Genomic DNA, 23,189 nt, shown 5'->3' with positions numbered 1-23,189 from the left:
CCTAACCAAGTGATCACCGGTGGAAAAATCATGTCAGCACTGTGTATACATTTACTTCATTCTGGGCTTTTCCTGATACCCCATGATCTCAATCTGATCATGAGGGGAACAACAGACATGCCCAGTGGAGGGACATTCCACACAGTTTGCCACTGCTTCTCAGAACTGTCAGGATGAAGAAAAATAAGACAGTCTGAGAAATTGTTGCAGAGAAACTAAGGTGACGTGACAGCTAAATACGGTGGTGTTTGGATCCTGGAACAGAAAGGAGCCATTAGTGGAAAACCTGATGAAATCAGAGTAAAGTCTGAAGTCTAGTGAATGGTAACGTGGAATGTTAATTTCTTAGTTTTAACAAATGTACCATGGTTGCATAAGATGCTGACATAAGGAAAAAACTGGGTAAAGAGTATATGGAAACACTCAGTGCTGTTTGCAATTTTCTGTAACTCTAGACTTACTTCAGAGGTAAAGTTTATTGTAAAAAACACTATTTTATATATCCTTGATACTGAATAATTTTGTCTTGAAGGACTTGGGGACATGTGCTTTTAATTGGTAAACTATTTTCAGGGCCTTGTACTTACTTGAATTGAATCACAAATGTAACTTTACTCTAAATAGTCCCTGGTGGCTCATATGGTAGAGAATTTGCCTGCAGTGCAGAAGACCCAGATTCCATCCCTGTGTCAGAAAGATAGCCTGGAAAAAGGAATGGATACCCACTCCAGTATTCTTGCCTGGAGAATTCCATGAACTAGGAAAAACTGAGCCTGGTGGGCTATACAGTCCATGGGGTGGCAAAGATTAGACATGATGGAGCAGCTAACCCTTAGGCTAGCCATTTTAACCGACTTTGGTTTTTCATGTAAAAGTTAAAATATTAAGCATTATGTATATATAGACATATGACTAAGTGTGTGCTGAGTCACTTAGTTGTGTCCAACTCTGTGACCCCATGGACTGTAGCCCGCCAGGCTGCTCTGTCCTTGGGGATTCTGCAGGCAAGAATACTGGAGTGGATTGCCATGCCCTCCTCCAGGGGATGGACACACACACACAGAAACACACACACACACAGTTTCCCCCACCTCCTCTAGCTATATTTTTTTTTAGTTTTATTTTTTTACTTTACAATACAGTATTGGTTTTGCCATACATTGACATGAATCCACCACAGGTGTACATGAGTTCCCAACCCTGAACCCCCCTCCCACCACCCTCTCCATATCATCTCTCTGGGTCATCCATTTTGAAGGATAAGGACCTGGCTGTGACCTGATTTTAATATTAAGTGATATTTAATGAGTGCCATTAACATAGATTTTTAAAATTTTCTGTGCTATTTTTATATGTACAGATGTTTTCATTCACCTGGTAGTAGAAAGTTTGTGTTTTATTAAGTCAGATCAGGGATTTTATTCCTGGGATCCTTTTGGGTGAGATATGGAATCGCATGTTTAAATATACTTAAAGTATTTTTCTTCTGTCGAGGTTAATCTCTCATTTTTTAAGACTTTCTTTATTTTTCCCCAGATAAAACAATAAAGTTATGGAAAATCAGTGAAAGGGACAAAAGACCGGAAGGGTATAACTTGAAAGAGGAAGATGGAAGGTATAGAGATCCTACTACAGTCACTACACTACGTGTAAGTACATGTTAAAAAAAAAAAATCTGATTCCAATGAATAGTCTTCTGTACTGTTATTACGTAGTCTAGATCCTCAACAGAACATGTATAGGAATAGTTACACTCTGCCCCTTCCCAAGATCGTGTGACCAGAGACAGCATTAAAGCCCCCGACCTATAGACGAGGCTCATGGTGGCCAGAGGCTGAACCAGCACTAGACACAAGACTGTGTTTTGACTTGTTTTTCACTGTGCCACCATGCTCTCTTTTGTTCTTACGGTTTGGTTGTCAGCTATTAGAAGGTTAAGTTTCAAGATTAACTTTCTTTGGAGATCAAAAAAAAAAAAAGGACTAAATCTAGTTGCAATGAAAAAAATACCAAGAATTTGATGCTTTGGGCTGATTTCCTTTTTAGCCACTTTAAATCATAAACATAATCAAAACATAATCATTTATTAGCTTTGCAAGTCTTTCAAGCAAAAGATTGAAACTAGGAAAAACTGTAAATTCTGATAGTATTGCTCTCTGTTCAGTTGGGTTCAGTCATGTTCGACTCTTTGCAACCCCATGAATCGCAGCACGCCAGGCCTCCCTGTCCATCACCAACTCCCGGAGTTCACTCATGTCCATCAAGTCGGCGATGCCATCCAGCCATCTCATCCTCTGTCGTCCCCTTCTCCTGCCCCCAATCCCTCCCAGCATCAAAGTCTTTTCCAATGAGTCAACTCTTCGCATGAGATGGCCACAGTATTGGAGTTTCAGCTGTGGCATCAGTCCTTCCAATGAACACCCAGGACTGATCTCCTTTAGGATGGACTGGTTGGATCTTGTTGCAGTCCAAGGGACTCGCAAGAGTCTTCTTCAACACCACAGTTCAAAAGCATCAATTCTTCGGCACTCACCTTTCTTCACAGTCCAACTCTCACATCCATACATGACTACTGGAAAAACCATAGCTTTGACTAGACGGACCTTTGTTGACAAAGTAATACCTCTGCTTTTGAATATGCTGTCGAGGTTGGTCATTACTCTCCTTGCAAGGAGTAAGCGTCTTTTAATTTCATGGCTGCAGTCACCATCTACAGTGATTTTGGAGCCCCCCAAAATGAAATCTGACCCTGTTTCCACTGTTTCCCCATCTATTTCCCATGAAATGATGGGACCAGATGCCATGATCTTCTTTTTCTGAATGTGGAGCTTTAAGCCAACTTTTTCACTTTCCTCTTTCACGTTCATCAAGAGGCTTTTTAGCTCCTCTTCACTTTGTGCCATAAGGGTGGTGTCATCTGCATATCTGAGGTTATTGATATTTCTCCCGGCAATCTTGATTCCAGCTTATGCTTCTTCCAGCCCAGTGTAGGAAGGCAAATTTGTTTTTAATTTTTCTTTCCATATTAGCAGTTTAAGCAATCAATATCAGTTGCTTTATAAAACTAAATCTGTGTAGTATTATGCTGTTTAATATTACCTCAGAAACTAATGAAGTCTTCTGAACCTTCAGTTCTCTTGTAGAAAGTGAATATTTTGTAATCACTTCTTTTTCATGTCTTATTGACAGGTGCCAGTCTTTCGGCCCATGGATCTAATGGTTGAGGCCAGTCCACGGAGAATATTTGCCAATGCTCATACATATCACATCAACTCAATTTCTATTAATAGTGATTATGAAACATATTTATCTGCAGATGATTTGCGGATTAATCTTTGGCATCTGGAAATAACAGACAGGAGTTTTAGTATCCATTTGGTTTCCTTTTTCGGTGTTGGGTAAAGAAGGCATGTTATCCTCATACTGGATTTATTTTCATTCTCTCCGTGGTGTTTGATTCTCATATAGTTGCTTATTATTTTATAGCACTTTTTTTGTGTTATTAAATACTAGGTGAAGTTATTTGATAAAAGCCATAATGTATCAGTTTAAAAACTGGATTCTTGGAATTTTAATGAATTTTTCTCTGTACCTATGAAAATAGAAAAAAAACTTCTAATAGCTGTTTCTTGTAACAGAAACAAATATGCAGAGTATTATCTTTAAAATGTTTTTAATTATAAAAGTATTCTCATTAAGGTTGGAAAAAGATTTGTGCAAGTCATGATGCATGATGGTCTAAATACTTCCATTGTTTATGTTATCCTAAAAATTTTCTGTGATTATGAGATACACACACACAAATATATAGAAATGTGTATACGTGTTTGTTTTTAAGTACTTAAATTCTTGATAAATGTTAATTATCATGACTGCTATTAATGTATATCTTTCTAAATAGATATCGTTTGAAAAATTAACACTGTACTGTAATTCATACTCTACCAGTGCAAGCATACCTCGGGGATATTACAGATTCAGTTGCAGACCACAAGAATAAAGTGAATACTGCCCTAAAATTAAGTCACACGAATTATCTGGTTTCCCAGTGCTTATAAATGTTAGCGCTATATTGTAGTCTATTAAAGTATGTAGTTGCATTATGTCTTTAAAAAAAACAACATGTATACCTTAGTTTAAAAATATTGCTGAAAAATGCTGATCATCACCTGTACCTTCAGCAAGCGGTAATCTTTGTGCTGCTGGAGGGTCTTGCTTCATTGAAAGTTGCTGACTGATGAGTGGTGATTGTTGAAGGTTAGGGTAGCTGTAGCAGTTTCTTTGAAATAAGACAGCAGTGATGTTTGCCACATCAATTTTGACTCTTCCCGTCATGAATTATTTCTTTGTAGTCTGCAGTGCTATTTGACAGCATTTCACCCAGAGTGGAACTTCTTTCAAAACTGGAGTCAGCCCTCTCAAACCCTGCCACTGCTCTATCAACTAAGTTTATGTAATGTTCTAAGCCCTTGGTTGTCCTTTCAGCAGTTGACTAAATTCACCACCTTATGTGTGTAGTTCATGGCACCCCCACACAATTACAGTAGTAACATCAAAAGATAGCTGAGCTGATCACAGATCGCTGAAACAAATGTAATAATAATGTAAAGGTTTGAGCTGATGATGTTGGGGAAATGGTGTTTGATAGGCTAGCTTGATGCACAGTTGCTGCAAAACATCAATTTATAAAAAATGCAGTAAATCATAGGTGAAGTGCAGTGAACTCATAGGTGAAGCACAGTAAAGCGAAGCAAAGAAACAAGGCCTGCCTGTAATGCATAAAAAGTGCCTGCTTTCCTATACCTTCAGTGGTCTAGTTAGTGAAAGGGTCTCTTGTTTTCATTTGCTTCTTTCATCCTTAGTAGGCTTGAGCATGTTTTCATTTTTTCAACCATTTCTTTTTGTGCTTTTCCAAAATTTTCACTGGATTTGCTTATATTCTTATTGGAGTTTATTTTCAAGTACCTTTTTAATATCAAGTAAATCAGCTCCATTGTTTGTGTGCAGCTTCCCCACTGTGCTGCCTTCCAGATTTTTCTTTTTGTTTTGTTTGGAAATATGGTAAGTTTTTCATATTTAGGATGATAGCCTAGCAATCTTTTCTTCATGTCTTCTGGGATTTATATCATACTCGGGGGGGGGGGGGGACCTCTACATTCTAAAATAGAATTAATACATGTGCTTAAATCTGTGAATGAGCTGTAGATTTGAGAAATATAAAATTATACTTGACCTTTCTTTTAAGTGGAAATTCCTTAATAAAATGCTCTCCAGATATTGTGGATATCAAGCCTGCCAATATGGAAGAGCTGACAGAGGTGATTACAGCTGCAGAATTCCATCCCAACAGCTGTAACACATTTGTATACAGCAGCAGTAAAGGAACGATTCGGTTATGTGACATGAGGGCATCCGCCCTCTGTGATAGGCATTCTAAACGTAAGTTTATTTTCAGATGGTAACATTTTCTGTTCAGCTTCAGACGTGGTAACTATATTTACACAGGTTTCCTTGGTGACTCAGACAGTAAAAAATCCTCCTGCAGTGCAGCAGATCTGGGTTCAATCACTGGGTTGGGGAGATCTCTTGGAGCAGGCCATAGCAACCCACTCCAGTATTCTTGCCTGGAGAATCCCATGGACAGAGGAGCCTGGTGGGCTACAGTCCATGAGGTTGCACAGTCAGACAGGACTGAGCGACTAAGCACGGCCCATGGATCTTAAACCTCCTGTACCTTTTGGTAAGCTGCCTGACTCAGCCTGAGACTTTACAGGTTCTCCTACTGGAATAACATAGAAGACTGTCTCTGGGGCACATCTGTTGAGTCCCAGTGGATGTACTTTTAATAGAATGCTATTCTTTGGGAACTTGGGTTGCATTCTCCAGTCCTGTCTGCAAGTAGAACATTTCCTTTCTTGCCTGCTCCCTTTCTCTTCTCCCCATTTCCTTCCTTCGTGTTTTGGGCTTCCTAGGAAGATTTCTTCCTGAGAAGAGGTTTCTTCAGCTCGTTTAAGTTTGAAGAGTACAAGGTTAAGAAATTCAGGGGTTGCATTATTCTTACCTCCATGTTGAATTTTTTAAAAACTTACAAAGACTGTTACTTATCTCTTATCAAACGAATTTTACCTGACCACTCAAAACCATGGGTATGTATGGGAATGGCGAAGGTGGTCTGTGTCTTGTGGTGACGGTGTAGGCAAAGTCAGTGCGGTGTATGTAGGACCACAGACCTGACACACGTCAGAGGTGGCAAACGAGTGGTTCTGGTGAGTTAGCCACGGGACTCTGGAAAGTGCTGTGCTACGTAATGCACTTGGGCCTCTTCAGCTTCTGTACTATGTCATTCTCATTCTCCTAAGGAACTCTCTCAGGGAGGTTACAATCTTAAGAGATGTTCTTTGAGATGTTTTCCAGTTCTTTATTGGCCTGTCATTTTTAGCTCACTGCTAGGAAGTTTGTGAATGATGTTTTTTGTAAATGCTTTGTCCAACCCAGAGTAATTACAGATGGTCCCAACCTATTTTGCTTGTTTTAGTGTTTGAAGAACCTGAAGATCCCAGTAACAGGTCTTTTTTTTCTGAAATCATCTCTTCAATTTCTGATGTAAAATTCAGCCATAGTGGTCGATATATGATGACTAGAGACTATTTGTCAGTCAAAATTTGGGACTTAAATATGGAAAACAGGCCTGTGGAAACATACCAGGTATTTGGAATTCTTTCTTTCAATGAATATATAGCCTGTATGTGTTAATCCCAGTACAAAGTGTATGTTCACCATTGGGCTTTTTCCTTCAGAGATCCATGAATACACTGCTTTTCCTTATGTTAAATTTATATCTACTTTTATTGATTGTATTTTCTATTTAGTTTTACATTTAAAATGTAAAGCTACCAATTTGTTTCAATAATAACTTTTTTTTCCTACTGTTATCTACATTTGAAGTGAGGATGGAATTAAGGTCTCTACCGAGGTCTGGGGAGAAGACGGGCGAGAATGGCCAGGCCTACTAGAGGCATCCCAGATGGAGTGAGGACACTGCTAGTTAAATTAGAGGTTAACCCTGGCGTGTTGCCCAGTCAGGTGAACTGGCTGGTAACTGTTGTCTTAAGCTGAAGGTGAGGGGCTTGTGAGTACCCAGCAGACAGCTTTGGGAGCTGCCTATGTGTCGTAGAATGTCAGTTCTGGATTCTCGTTAGCCAAGCTGCTCCCGTGGGTCCCTTTCTTCTGGAGCAGAGAATGAAGATGTGCACAGCTGCAACAGGGTGCAGTTTTTTACCTGTGCTGACCTGGCCTAGTGATTGGAGTAGACTCACATCATACTCAGTGTAGCAGGTACAGATGCAACTCCCACTGAGTTTGTGTAAGCATCTAGCTGACCTGTTTTCTGATTGAAGGGTAATGTAAATATTACTATTTGCCTCACATACTCATTGTGGGTCCTAACCCACAAATTTTGTAAATCCTCGGTGTTAACATTTTCACTTAAAATGTCACACACAGTGGTCTGAATCATTCCATTATACTTAAAGATAAAACGGACACTTAAAATGATGTTAGGTTGTTTCATAGAGAATTCTAAGCATTGAGATGTTCTTTTCTATCATTACTTCATTTTAAGGTTCTCATTTAAATGAAAAAGAACAGTGAGATAGAGACTCCTTTTTTTCCCTTATGATCACAACAAATACTTTGGAACTTTCCTTTGTAATTTAGTAATATTAATATAGAAATGTATCATTTCTAAGAATACTTTTAAAATTTATTTTCTAGTTGATACCTTTGTGGAAAACTAGTGAATATAGAATTATACTTAAAAAAAACAACTATTTTCATTAGCTTTGGGTACTATATAAGAAATGGGCTTCCCAGGTGGCTCAGTGTAAAGAATCCACCTGCCAATATAAAATCCACAGGAGATGCAGGTTCAGTCCTTAGATCGGGAAGATCCCTGGAGGAGGAAATGGCAGCCCACTCCAGTATTACCTGGAGAATTCCATAGACAGAGGAGCCTGGTGGGCCACAGTCACGGGGTCACAGAAAGTTGGACATGATTGAGTAACTGAGCACATACTGTGTGTAAGCAATAACAAGTGTGTCAGATATTTCCATGATGCATACGTGAAGTAACCATATAATTTATCACTGGATCAGGGCAGGGTCATGCAGTACATAACATAGGCACTTAATGATACTGTAGGCTTTAGTTAGTTATGCCCCAAAAATGGTAGTTGAAGTAAAGTCACAGTATTGTATGTTTTTTAATCAACAATTAATAGAAAATCAAGTGTTGGAAAATTCAAATATTGCTATATATTCTTTAATCTGTGTCTTATCTGTGCCATTTTAAAATGTTTTCTGGCCTGCTATTCTAGTCAAACTTACGAAGAGTAAATGTGCCATTCCCAGGAGGGTATCTCTCTCAGTTGTATGGAAGAAAAATGTGTATTTGTGGAATGGGGAGCTCAATACATTTACTATTTCTCAGAGAATTGAGGTTTTGTTTTGTTCTGAGAATTGAGTTTTAATGAGATTAAAGTATGTATATGATCTGAAGAATTCCATGGACAGAGGACCCTAGTGGGTACAATCCATAGGGTCGCAAAGAGTTGGACACAACTGAGTGAGTTTCACTCAATCCATATGTCTATATAGTCCTTCTTAAAAAGATACAGACTTGTTAAATCATTTTCTAGTTTCAAGAGCAGTAGATCATGTGATGTAGGCTAAGTACACATATGTGTGTGTATTTGTGTATAATATTTTTTTCTCCCCCCGCCAGGTGCATGAATACCTCAGAAGTAAACTTTGTTCACTGTATGAAAATGACTGCATATTTGACAAATTTGAATGTTGTTGGAATGGATCTGACAGGTAAATTGATTTTAATTTGAACTGAACATCTTATTCAAATGTGAATTCTATTAGAGGAAAGAAATTTACTATTACACTCTTAGTATGATTGCCACATTTGCTAATGGCCAATGTGTTTTTTGACTGAGATAAATGTTTCCCAACTTTATTTTCCTAAGGGTTTCCTTGAAATCTTACAACAATATTGGCAGATAAAAATTAAACATTGTGTTTCACTAAGTAAATGTGAAAATACACTAGAAACTTATGGATATAATAAATTATATAAATTCTAATTTTTTCCTTTAATGAACCAGATCAATCACTTTGTTTATATACCAGTAGTTAAAATGGTGAAATTTCAGTGTGTTTGTTACTTTGCTGTTAAATTGGTTTCAGAAATATTTAGGTAGTAGATACTTCATTTGGAGTTTTACACACCAGTTTTTCTGGATACTACATCAATACCTCATAGAAGAGAAGAAGTAATTACTATGTATTATTTTAACCATATTACCATGATGGTTAGGCTTGTTATAATCCACAGCTTTGCCATAGTACAGTTTCTTTTTACTGTGTCATCAAAACGTGTACCATTATTTCAAAGGACAAGTCTTAATCTTTTCAGTTTGGTTGTCAGTATTTATTCAGTTCAGTTCAGTCACTCAGTCGTGTCTGACTCTTTGTGACCCTGTGGACTGCATACCAGGCTTCCCTGTCCGTCACTAACTCCCGGAGCTTACTCAAACTTAAGTCCATCGAGTTGGTGATGCCATCCAACCATCTCATCCTATGTCATCCCCTTCTCCTCCTGCCTTCAGTCTTTCTCAGCATCAGGGTCTTTTCAAATGAGTCTGTTCTTCGCATCAGGTGGCCAGAGTATTGGAGCTTCAGCTTCAGCATCATTCCTTCCAGTGAATATTCAGGACTGATTTCCTTTAGGATTGACTGGTTTGATCTCCCTGCAGTCCAAGGGACTCTCAAGAGTCTTCTCCAACACCACAGTTCAAAAGCATCAATTCTTCAGCACTCAGCTTTCCAACTCTCACATCCATACATGACTGACTACTGGAAAAACAGTCACATTTGACTAAATGGACCTTTGTTAGCAAAGTAATGTCTCTGCTTTTTAATATGCTGTCTAGGTTGGTCATAGCTTTTCTTCCAAGGAACAACCCTCTTTTAATTTCACGGCTGCAGTCACCATCTGCAGTGATTTTGGAGCCCAAGAAAATAAAGTTTGTCCCTGTTCCCATTGTTTACCCATCTATTTGCCATGAAGTGATGGGACCAGATGCCATGATGTTAGTTTTCTGAATGTTGAGTTTTAAGCCAACTTTTTCACTCTCCTCTTTCACTTTCATCAAGAGGCTCTTTAGTTCTTCTTTTTGCCATTAGGGTGGTGTCATCTGCATATCTGAGGTTATTGATAGTTCTCCCGGCAGTCTTGATTCCACCTTGTGTTTCATCCAGCCTGGTGTTTCGCATGATGTACTCTGCATATAAGTTAAATAAGCAGGGTAACAATATACAGCCTTGACGTACCCCTTTCCCAATTTGGAACCAGTCTGTTGTTTCATGTATTTATTTACCATTCATTATGTTCCAGGAGAACAGACAATAGTAAAAGAAAACATAATTCTGGAATTACTAAACCTACCTTCAAGATATTCATTAGATTACTTTACTCAACAATAGTTTTATCACTGAAGCCTGATATGATGCAGGTTTCCTGGTGCTATTGAAGATAACAGAACCTAAGTCATTTATCTGTTGTCTGATTTTTTTAAAATTATTTTTATCTGGTTATAATATGAGGCCACATAGTAGGCTGGCCACAGTAAAGCTGAAGGAGTAAGCAGGCTTCGCCTTTGACCACCACTGCCCTGCCTGAGGCATCAGGGGAACAGAAAAGGGAAGGTGCTGCTGGAGTAGCATGCAGCACGCAGCTATACCAGCTCATTCTCCTTTGTTTAAACAGCATCTCGTATTATAGAAAAGCTGTTTGTTTCCCTTAACATAAAAATTTTTTGGAAAGATGCTCTCCTATATAATGACTGTGCAGGCATCTAAGGCAGAAAAATTCACATGGATGCAGTACTGCTGTCTAATCCACAGATCCCTGTAAATATCACAAGTTCCCTCAGTCATGTTCTTTGTCCCATCTCATTGTCTCTTTTAATCTGGAACAGTTCTTCGTTCTTCCCTTACCTTTCATGATCTCAGCTTGTTTTAAAACCATAGGCCATTCATTGTATAGAATTTTCCTTCATTTGAGTGCTAATACTCCCTCATGATTAGATTAGATTCAGGTTATACCTGGCAAGAATACCATAGAAGTGCTGGCTAGCAACACCTTTTAAATGGCTATAGACTAGGTATCAGAATCCATTAAAATCCATTAAAACCTCAAAAATGCAGGTAACATGGGGATGCCAGTCTAAACTACACAAATTATAAAAATATCTGTCAAAAATACTTGTTTATAATATATTTAGTGTTTAGGTTAAATGATTTTTTAATTAATAAAAATGATATATGCTACTTGTTTTATATTCTTTGAAGCAGATTTCTTAAAAGCATTCATAAGAAGCTGTTTGAACCTGACATGTCCTAGGAACATCAGTAGCTTATAATGTAAATCAGGGAATAAAGCATTGTTTTCTTAGAAGTGTATACCACCGTTTTGTGTTTTGTTGTTGGTTGGCTGGTCTGGAGGACTGCATAGACTGGGGTTGTAAATGTTTTCAACTAAGACCATTCACTACTACTTACAAGCCTTACTTGAGGATGCTTTCAACTTTGGTGACAGTTTGGGCAGTCATGAAAGGAGTCATGAATAGACATCAAATTAACTGATACCGTATTCCTAGTTTATTCCAGTGATTGGTCTCTGGGTTGGTGCCAGCAGCCCTCTCCCTAAACCCAGATCTGCTTGCAGTAGCTCTTGCTTTGGAGCATTAGGCAGAGTTTGTTCATCGAAAACTCATTTTTAGGTTCATTGTTAGGCAGCAAAATGTTCATCGAAAACTCATTTTCATTATTTGACTGGATGCTCTGTCTCCTTTTCCAGTGTTGTCATGACTGGATCTTACAATAATTTCTTCAGAATGTTTGACCGGAACACAAAGCGAGACATAACCCTGGAAGCATCACGAGAAAACAATAAACCTCGCACGGTTCTGAAGCCACGCAAAGTGTGTGCAAGTGGCAAGCGAAAGAAAGATGAAATCAGTGTTGACAGCCTAGACTTCAACAAGAAAATACTTCACACAGCCTGGCACCCCAAGGAAAATATCATTGCTGTAGCTACTACAAACAATCTGTATATATTTCAAGACAAAGTGAATTAGGGTTGGCCTTCCTAGCAGAAGAACCCACTTCCTGCTTAGTTGAGATAGTTGAATCTAGCATTCGTACTTAAAAAAGAGAGAGGTCCATTGTGGCGCCCCTTTTCCAGTGTTTGACAATGTGCCATTCGACAACACATTTTCCATAGCTACATGGAGAAAGCTCTGTGGATCCCTCCCTGTGGTGTTCTCCATGTCTGCTAGCCATTTAGGTAAGGGTAGGGCACTTTTAATTTAAATGACTTCTTGCACCATCTTGCCTAATGGACTAGATTGGACTGTGTCAACATTGATTTACTCCACTTTTTATGCCTTCCATTGTGATGACGTCAAACACAGTGAAAGCCTTCAGTCATGCTTATGGGATTTAATTGTGTATCCTCATTACTGTATCATTTGTGGGGTACACCCCTCCTCCCCTTTTTTAAATTAAATACAGCTCATTCTTACTGTGGCTTGTAGCATTCCTCCTCTCTGGCCTCCTGGACTCTTCCCTTTCATCTCTCTTCCCCTTGCCCCTCCACCCAGTCTTGGTGGTGGTATAAAAAGGAAAGAACGAAAGCACACAAACGAGTCAGTTTGGGGTCAGTGGTAAAGGGGGTACATGTTGCGAACAAATGTTTTAATAACAGTTGGCTGTAATCACTCCTTGCCGTGTCTGGCACTGAAAATAAGGAAAAAAAATACTACTACTGAATAAAAGTGACAAAGAATGGAGAATCTGGTTTCCTTTTTCTTTTTAATCTACCTCTTTAAGCCAATATTTTGTGTCATAACTTTGGGCGCAGTGAAATGAAATGAGGTTCCATTGTTTAATTGGTATTTTTGTTAATTATTTTTTAAAAGTGTTCTTTTACATGGAGAAGGAGAGGTATTGGTTCTGTATGAACATATTTTGACTATATATTGGTATTCCTAAAGATATCACGATCTATATACATGCTACTAGAGATTTTTTTTATTGTAGTTATAAGGGTACTGGATACATTGTATCTACACTTAATTCATTATCTGTTAATGAAAACTGTTGTAAATGGGAACCACATTTGTAGAACTTCATTTTTAAAGACTTTTTACAGTGCTTAATTTCATTTTTGCATTACTGAATACTAAGTCAAAGACAAACTTTTTAAACAAAACTTTTTTGGTTATTCAGTCATACCATAACAAAACTATCCTCAAGTGATTTACATAGACAGAATTGACACTGCACTAATATTGGGGGGGAGGTATTTTACTGCTGTCAAATCTGAATGAAATGTACTTTGCCATAGATGTTTTTCTTCTATTTTTGGTTTTCCAAAGCAATTAATATTAAAGACAAACTTTAAAGGTACAGTGTTCCAAAAGTGCTTAATGGACTCCAACAGCTGCCTCAAATAAAAATTTAGTAATGTATATGATTACATTTTCCCTAAATGGTGATACCTTGTCCAAAGATGAAGAGTACCCCTATTTTAACAGGTAGAAGGAACCTTTGTGTCAATCTTGCAGAAGCTTTAATGGAGAAAAAGATGGACTTTATTTTTAAAAGATAAATGAGTAGGCATTCATATTAACAGAATGGTAGTGTGTTTCGGTTGAGCAGTAGTACACCGCCTTGAATTTTAGAGGACCCAAGTGCTTATCTGTCCACTACCTTGTTCTGTTCTCATCAATGAAAAATGATTAAACAACTCCAGCGTAACCCCTCTACACGTATACAAATACTGTGTCTTGTAAGTTACATTTTTAGCACACAGGATAAATTATATGTAATAAAATTACTGTATCTTTTGGACTTAACAAATCTGAATTTGTATTTAAACACTTTGATTATATGTCTGATAATTCTTAAAATAATGGCACTTTTCCTAATTTACTTGGAGATCTTGGGTGCATTTGTACTTTGTGTTATTCTTCATGCTTGACTTGGAAGTGGGCTATTCCCTGGCTACAAGCAGATGCTGATCACTCTGTGATCAGGCAGTTTTCCAGATTTTTCCCTAAAGAGAGATTGTTTCCCTAAAGTTTGGGTGTAGGTGTTGAGATAAACATCGTCAGACAGCTCTCAGAAATTTCTTCTCTGATTTAGCAGTAGCTATGATGATTCTCCTCCATGACACTAAGGGTTAGTTTTATATATTTACAAAAAAAACATTGCTTAAAAATTAAAATGCCTCTATAAGATGAATGCTATTATAAATATTCTTAAGAATCAATTTTTAATTTCTTTGATGTAGTGAACTATAAGCCCAGCCACTCATGGTCATGGTTAACCTTTTTATTAATAAAAATTATATTAGAGTAAACGTCGTCTTGTCAAGTTGCTTATATTCTCCCATTCTCTTGACACCTACAAACATAATATTCTGTCCCTCTTAACCTTTTTGAAGAAAAAATAATAGAACTTTCATTCTTTCAATCTCGATCTTTAGTGGCTGGGCAATAGTTATTATCTAAATCTTTGTATCTATATAAACATGTTCATGTAACTTGGATATTAAGCTTTCTTCTGTGAAGCCCTTAGACTTCTGGAATAGAAAAGTGCATTCACACTTTTTCCTTTCAGATTAAAGTGAGGATTTTTAAAAAACCTTAAATGTGAGAATTATTCTGGTCATAGACATTCCTAAAGAAAACAATAAAATTGAGGTTCTTACCTTTTTTTAACAGTATTTATACAAGTAATGTGTTTATTCTTGGAAAATTATTTGTGAAAATGAGACAGTTACTGATAAAAGTATTTTTAGTGAAATTTAGGCCATTACCTTGCTGGGGGACACTGCTTCAGCATCTTTCTCTCTGCCACATAGAAATTCAAATGGAGATAGTAGTGTGTACTTACAGAAGAACAAAACCAAGCCCCAACCTTCAGACTAGAAAGGTAGTGCTAGGCAATCACAAATGAAGTCCATTTACTGTAGTATATAAGAGCACTACTATTTTAGGTACTTATATGTTCAGATGGTGTATAATTAAAGCTGTGTGTGTGTGAGAAAGACACCATGGTTTAAAAAGGTTTTTTACATACTCCTCTCCAAAAAGCCTTGGAAACTGATTCTGCTTCATCTTACAACTATGCATATAAGGTCAAGACATCTTTAGTATTAATCAGAAGTTTAGAGAATTTACAATATCTTGGGATTCTCAAGTGTTTTAAGTGTAATAACTGAGTTTTGTCTGCTTGACAGATTATTGCTTAATGGTTTTAAATTGTGTGACCTACTATGTAAGAATTGCACACCTAAAGTTAATAATACATATGAAAAGGCCACCTTAGCACAGTACCTATAAAAAGGGAGACCCTACAAAATTTAGTTTCTCCAAAAGAAGGAATTCAGCAAACAAAACCATGTGAATAGCAGCCAGTTATTTGAGGACTTTCCCACTAGGGGGCACTAGTTAAGCCTTGACCAACATTTAGGAGGTATTTTTGAGAATGCATAAATAAGATACCGAAAGAGCTTCATTATTAAGAGCCACACTGGGAACCAAACAAAGGGGAAGTCAAAAGTGTATTTATGCCCAAACAAAACCACTATTCTACACAACCCTAGAGTGAGTGACTGAGGGGCGACCCAGATGTCAACTCTGCTATCTGTCCATGGTCTGCCTTACCAGAGAAGTAGCAAAAATGACACTGAAAAGAGAATCATGAGCTGCCTTTTCTTTTAGTCAGAGATTACTCAGCCTGCCCCCTTCCCCTTGCAAAATCAGATCCTTATGTCCCATAAAGGAGACCAGGAGTTTCATGTTGCTCTTAACTCTGGAATGTCTAAATTCCTTTTAAAAAAAAATTTTAACTTTTTTCTTCTGAATACATGTTCTTCAGAAAGAACAAAAAATACCCCAGAAGTAATCATGCAGAGAAAATTCCCATTCATATTTTTATGTATTTTCGTTGGCTCTCTTCTGGGTGTACTTGAAGCCAGATTTCCCCTTCGAATAGCCTCAATGTGTGCCTGATGCATTACTTATTTAACTAGTCCTGTTATCAAGAGAGGTTTTTATTTTCATTTCTGCAAGTGGAAGTATTGGAATAGTGAACATACACACCAGCCTTGGTGTGTAAGATTTTTAGGATACATTCCTAGAAATTACTGTATTAAAGGATATGGGTATACTTATGATTTGGTACGTATTGTCAAATTTCCATTCCAAAAATGGAAGTTCTGTCACAAATATACCTCTAACTAAGGATGAAATTATGTTTTATTTGTCAATCAGAAAAAGTAAAAATGATAAGCCAAATTGTGTTTACATATTTCTAGTCATATTATTTCCTATAATCTGGCTACAAGACTTATCACCCATGTGCTTTATAAATATTTCTCAGAATGAGGCTGGCTTTGTTGTTCTTTTCACAGAGCTTTTTGAAGAGCAGAAGTTCTTAATTTTCACAAAAGTTCACTTTTTCAATTGTTTCTTTAATGGGTTATGCTTTTGGTATCATATCTAAGAAATCTGCCTAACAAGGTGACAAAGTTTTTAATTTTAGAAACCTAACAGTTTTCAGTTTTTACATTTAGTGATGTGAATGTGATCCATTTGAGTTGGTTTTTATATGTTACATATAAAAATCATATGTACCATATATAAAGGTTCATTTTTCTTTGCACCTTTGTTGAAAATCGGTTGACACACCATTAGTCTGTTCTGAACTATTCTGTTAAGTTCATATGTCTGAACTTTCACTCATACTACATTGCATGATCACGGTAGCTTTGCATAAATAATACAGCTGTGTTCTTTTTGAAAACTTTTGCTAATTTTAGATCCTTTGCCTTGCCATATACAATTTAGAATCAGCCTGTTGACAAGAACAAAACCACCTGCTTGGATTTTGCTAATGATTTACATTGAATCCATAGACCACTTCAGGAAGAGAGGACATCTTAATATTTGCCTTCCAGTCCATGAGTGCAGCATACTGCTCCATTTATAGAGGTTTTTGATTTCTTTTATCAGTGTTTTTAGATTTTAGCATAAAGATCTTGCAAATACGTTATCAGTACTTTCTGGTTTTCTCTGTGTGTGCTTTCATAAATGGTACTTTAAAATTTTTCAATTTCCAAAATGTTCATTGCTAATATCTAGAAATACGACTGATTTTTGTATATTGACCTTGTATCCTGACACTTTGCCAGATTACTTATGTAGATTGCTTTAAAGTTTTCTACATAGCCATGTCTGCAGATTATTATTATTTATAATAAATGTTTTATTTTTTCCAGTCTTTTCAGTTTTCCTTTCCAATGCCTTTTATTTCTTGTCTTGCTGCACTGGTTAGACCTTCCAGTATGATGGCAAAAAAAGAGTAGTGATGCCAGACAACCTGCTTCATCACCGATATTGGGGAACAAGCATGCAGCCTTTTAGCATTAAGTTTAGTAGTTGTAGGTTTTTGCAGATAGTCTTCACCAGGGTGAGGAAATTCCCCTTTACTCCTAGTTTTCTGAGTGTTCTTAATCACAAATGGATGTTGGGTTTTGCTGGATGTTTTTTCTGTATCTATTAAAAATGATCATGTAGTTTTTCTTCATGATGTTGACATGGTGGATTACATTGGCTTTTAATTGTGGAACCAGCCTTGCATTCCCAGAGCATTGCTGGATTCTTTTGCTAGTATTTTATTGAGTATTTTTGCAAGTTTCATGAGGGATATTGACATACAGTTTCTTTATCTTTCAATGTCATTGTCTGGTCTGTGTAGTATTGGCCTCATAAAATGAGTTTCCCTTCTTACCTATATTATCAAAGACTAGGCAAAATTCATATAATTTCTTCCTTCAGTGTTGGATAGAATTCACAAGTGATGCCATTTGGGTCTCTTTAGAAGGTTAACTGAGTTTAATTTTTTTTGAAGACAAAGTTACACAAATTGTCTATTATTTAAATGAGTTTGGGCTGTTTTTCCTTCAAGGAAATTGTCCATTTTACAGTTCAGTTCAGTTCAGTCGCTCAGTCGTGTCCGACTCTTTGCAACCCCGTGAATCGTGGTTAATAACACTCATTTTTTAATCTGCTCAAAATACTAAAAACTGGGATTTTTTTATTTTATAGTCAAACCAAAGAGTTATTCATTCATAGTTAGGAAGGTCTTCTCCAGCTTAAAATGAGAAAAAGTTACTTTATGTTCATATTTATATTTGATGCTTTTATTTTTTTAATACATTTTAATTTATATTACTGGTGTTCTTGTTCGAATTCTGACCTCCATTAAAGGTTATGAGGTAAAAATTACTACAGGTGAAGTGTTCACTTCAAAATACCAAATAATGTCCCTCATTAGCATTAATTAATCTTGACCTATACATCAAAGAATTACTTTATGGTTTAAAGGGACCTCAAACTTCATTAAACCAAACTTCTCGTTTGAAAGATGACACAATATAAAATTGCTCTGTTGAGGGTCATGTTAGTTGTGAGTCACTACAAAGAAAACTGCAGTAGTTATCTGTCCCTTTTGAGAATTGAAATGTATTAGTTTTATTATTCTCTGAATCTCTCAGCAGAGTCGGCAGAATGAACCATCATAATTTGAAGTTTTCCAAGTGACATGTTGCTTCCTCACAGGATCTTTGAAAATGTTAATGTATTAGCCCCAATCTAGATCCAACTCTTGCTGCCAAGTTTACTTAGTACTGCCTGAAAGGATCCACTGATCAGGCCAGGTAGCCGTTGCCTTCAGTAGGAAAGAACAAGGTGATTAGGATGTGGTGAAATGCCACACCAGGAATGCTGCCAGTCTAAGAAAACACTATTCTTTCCTCCTCTGAGCCTCTTCACTGTCTCAGCTGGCAGCCAAGTGCTGATGGACCTTGCAGAGAAGTTGATCTGGTCACTGGATGAGAAGGCTTCTCAGAGCTCGTGCTTCGATTCTACCACGTTTGCTTCCTTTCCTCCCTTCTGAAACCACTGAGTTCACACTTCTTCTAATTTAGGGCCAAGACAAGGCAAAATTATTTGTAATTGGGTACAATATGCAATCAACACTCAATATAGTTTATAATGGGCTTCCTGGGTGGCTCAGTGGTAAAGAATCCACCTGCCAATCGATACAGGAGATGCAGGAGATGTGGGTTGGAGCCTGGATCAGAAAGATCCCCCAGAGGAGGAAATGGCACCCCACTCCAGTAATCTTGCTTGGAAAATCCCATGGACAGGGGAGCCTGGTGGGAATACAGTCCATGGGAGTCACAAAGAGTTGGACACGTCTGAGCAACTGAGCACACAAACACACAATAATGGTTTGCAGAGAACATCATGGTTATGTCTTACAAACATCTCATTTGATGCCTACTACATCCCCGAGATGGTGAAAGAGGATTACTTTTCCTAGCTGACCCTCGATCAGGCTCAGAGAGGATGTGACTTGCCCAGGATCTCATCACTGGAAAGCCTGGACTCAGACTCAGTTTTTCTTACTCTGGGTCCCATGTTTTTTGCTCTATCTTACACACGATGCCTCTCTGAGATTAAAGACATATGTATTTTTACTTAATTTCCAGTTTGTAATGGTAATGATGATAGTTGCACTTTACTAAGGATTTTACACAAATTATTTTCTCTCAAAGTAACTTGCCCAGAGCCACATGACTAGTAAATACTACCCAACTGGGTCATCTCCAGAGCCCACAGTCTTAACTACTGCTTTAACAGACTGCTAGGAAAGGAAGATAAAAATCAAGTCTATCCACAGTTCTTCCTCTCATATCATTTCTTTTGCTCTTATATAGATACAAAAGCTGGAGGGCTATTCATACTGGTCTGTAAACTATTTTCACATGGGCCACATTTTCCCATCACTGATCAACATTTTTATTCTTCATGACTACATTCATTACAAGGAAGTACCACTGTTATTAAATTGACTTTCTGTTGGCCACATCTAGAGTTTTTATCTAAGTTTTTTTGTGGCCAATAATACTGCACTGATTATCCATGGACAGACCTCTTTGATTATTTTGTTAGGCCAATTTCCTGAAAGTGAAAGTTCTAGACCAATAGACTACATTTAAAATCTGGATGCAGGCTGTACCAGAACGGTTGTAGACAAAGCTTTGTTACATAATGAGACAAGTTAAGGTCCTAATTTAGCTATCAGTGTTATAGGTACCAAAGCAATTTCCAAAAATTGTGGATCAAAATGTCCATTTCCTGACTGATTTATATCACTTGGTCCTTATTTTTTCAAAAGCAATAACAATGCAGTGTTCTCAAACTTGACAAAACTTCAGAGATCAAGGAAAAACATTTTCTGCATGATACAATTATGGCTCTTCTCTTGAAAGCAAAGTAAAACTATAATTTGAGAGAAATCACTCCCTGGATTAACATACCAGGATTAAGGCAGCTTTTTTTTTTTTTTTTTAGTGTCTGAAAGGAAACATTCTTTCCTACCAATCAAATGATAACTAATTATACCTAACATACTGAACTTTGCATAAGCCCATAATTGGTAAGTAGGAACTCTGTGATTTATAGTAAAAAGTTCCAAAGGAAGGGTGCCTGGCAGTGCAGCTGATTAGGATCATGCAGACTGTATCCAGGTGGGATCTCTGTAAATTTGGGTAAAGAGGAATCTGGCTCAACCGGAACCATTTTTCTAGACAGTGCCTTGGGGGCTAAGAAGCAAGACGATAATCAGAATACACTGGCAGCTTTATTCACATGTGTGTGGAAATGAAACGGGAGCACGGTAGTGGTGAGTCTGTACTTGGCAGTCAAATGGTTCCAGGTCCAAGTACCAGCTGTATCGCCATCATGTGTATGGTCCTTGGCAAGTGTCATGGTTTTCTTATTTATAAAATAGTAACAACACCTAACTCCTAAGATGGTTGGGAGAATTAAATAGGAAATTAGCTCAATGAGATAGTCATAAAGCCTGGCTCAGATTAAGGGCACAATAGGTTTAGCTGCTGAGCTTCCCAGGTGGCACAGTGGTAAAGAATCTGCCTGCCAACGCAGGAAACATGGATTTGATCCCTGGTCCAGGAAGATCCCACTTCCCGAGAGGCAAGTAAGCCCTCGTGCCACAACTGTGGAGCCTGTGCTCTAGGGCCCGTGCTCCACAACAAGAGAAGCTACCACTTCGCTTGCGGTATGGGAAGCCTGCACACCACTGGAGAAGAGCCCCGCTGGCCATAGCTAGAAAAAAGTCCATGCAGCAACAAAGACCCAGCACAGCCAAAAATAAATATATTTTTAAGTTAGAAAAAAATGGGTAGAAGTACATCAAAATGTTGCAACTAAATACAAACATCAACAATAATAATGAAACCCAGAGTCATGATTTTAATATTAGACAAGGTTGGACTGAGGACAAAACTATGACCAATTTATAATGATAAAGACACACTTATGAACATCTATGCATCAAATAGTGAAGCCTCAATTACAACAAAAGAGAAGAAATAGAAACATATCAGGAGTGAAATACTAACTGACCTCTTGAAATACACAGAAAGAGGGAAAAAATATAAAAAACAGTTATTAATATAGTTCCAATAGATACATCAAATGTGCTGTATTCAACACAGGAATCATGCCTTCTTTTCAAATACTCATGGAACGTTCCCCAAATGGAACCATAAATTAAGCGCCAAAGAAAACCTAAGAGAAACTGCCAAACTAGAAGTAGTTCGAAAACATACTCTGAACAGAGAAAAATTCTTAAACACCCAAATAAATAATGAATGGAATAAGTATCAAATGTAAGAAGTTAGAAAAAAATCAGATATAACTAATGAGCATAGGGTTTCTTTTGGAGATAAACTGAGAATTAGATTGCAGAGATGGCTGCATAACTCTGTAAATAAAACACTGAACTGTGAACTTTAAATGGGTTAATTGTAGAGTATGTGAGTTATATCTCAAGTAAGCTGATAAAGGGCTTTCCAGGTAGCTCAGTAGTAAAGAATCCACCTGCAATGAGGGAGATGGGGGTTCGATCCCTGTGTTAGGAGATACCCTGGAGAAGGAAATGGCAAGCCACGCCAGTACCCTTCCGGGAAAATCGCATGGACAGAGAAGCCTGGTAGGTTATAGTCCATGGGGTCGCAAAGAGTTGGACATGACTGAGCGACTCCACTCACTCACTCAAAATGTGATAAAGGTGTACTCTCAAATCAGTGTAGAAAGGATAGTTTAATAAATACTGTTGGATCAACTGCGAAGAACTGAAGTTAAGCAATTTACAACATACAAAAATAAGTTTCAGATGGACTAAGGTATAAGTACAAAAAGCCAATCTATTAGAAAAAAATTCTAGGGAATAGATTTAAAATCATGGTGTGAGGGTATTCCCAAGTCATAAAAATAACATATCCGATTGCCTAAAAATTTTAACGTCAGCATAGTGAAATACTGGGCTTCCCTGGTGGCTCAGTTGGTAAAGAATCTGCCTGCAAAGGAGAAGACCCGGGTTGGATCCCTGGGTCAGGAAGATCCCCTGGAGGAGAGCATGTCAACCCACTCCAGTATTCTTGCCTGGAGAATCTCATGGACAGAGGAGCCTTGTTGGCTACAGTCCAAAGCCAATGGGGTTGCAAAGAGTCAGACATAACTGAGCGACTAACGCTAGAGAACACACTATAGTGAAACAAGGTTAAAAAAACAAATGACAGACCGAGAAAAATAGATGCCACACATAAATGAGACCAAGGAAACGACAAAGACACGGAGATAGGACGTAGGTGGAGGGTTAAGGAACATGGTTTACGGTCAACCCACCTATAGGAAACAAGGTTTCACATGTCCTGTTCCAGAATGGGCCAAGTGATGCGATTTAGGTGATTATATTCTGTTTTCCTGAAATTTTCCATTTTTAAAATAATGATTGCGTGTTGTTTGTAATTATGTTTTGTGTGTGTGTGTTTGTTTAACAACTAAAAAATCTGGCCTGCCTTACATTGTTCCTTGTTTGGCGTGTCAGTGTTCCACCAGCTTGATTTTAGATTTATGACGGGGAGGCACTTCCCTTGTGTCATCACGATACCTATG

General features: G+C 37.6%; 1 protein-coding gene across 10 annotated transcripts in view; it reads left to right on the top strand.

Annotated features, from left to right (window-relative positions):
* The window catches only part of PPP2R2A (protein phosphatase 2 regulatory subunit Balpha), a 90,571-nt gene extending 73,150 nt beyond the window's left edge, over window positions 1-17,421 (top strand). For all 10 annotated transcript variants that reach the window (XM_060409170.1, XM_015093087.4, XM_060409171.1 and 7 more), the window contains 6 exons: window positions 1,537-1,649; window positions 3,190-3,367; window positions 5,275-5,439; window positions 6,536-6,705; window positions 8,783-8,874; window positions 11,927-17,421. In XM_060409170.1, the coding sequence (XP_060265153.1) occupies window positions 1,537-1,649; window positions 3,190-3,367; window positions 5,275-5,439; window positions 6,536-6,705; window positions 8,783-8,874; window positions 11,927-12,206 (998 nt within the window). In that variant the 3' untranslated portion in view covers window positions 12,207-17,421. The remainder of the gene's footprint in view (window positions 1-1,536; window positions 1,650-3,189; window positions 3,368-5,274; window positions 5,440-6,535; window positions 6,706-8,782; window positions 8,875-11,926) is intronic.
* Window positions 17,422-23,189: the final 5,768 nt, after the last annotated feature.

Source organism: Ovis aries, chromosome 2 (assembly GCF_016772045.2).
Source record: "Ovis aries strain OAR_USU_Benz2616 breed Rambouillet chromosome 2, ARS-UI_Ramb_v3.0, whole genome shotgun sequence".
Classification (NCBI taxonomy): Eukaryota; Metazoa; Chordata; class Mammalia; order Artiodactyla; family Bovidae; genus Ovis; species Ovis aries.
The sequence above is the reverse complement of the archived record's forward strand: the minus strand, read 5'-3'. Positions and strand labels throughout refer to the sequence as shown.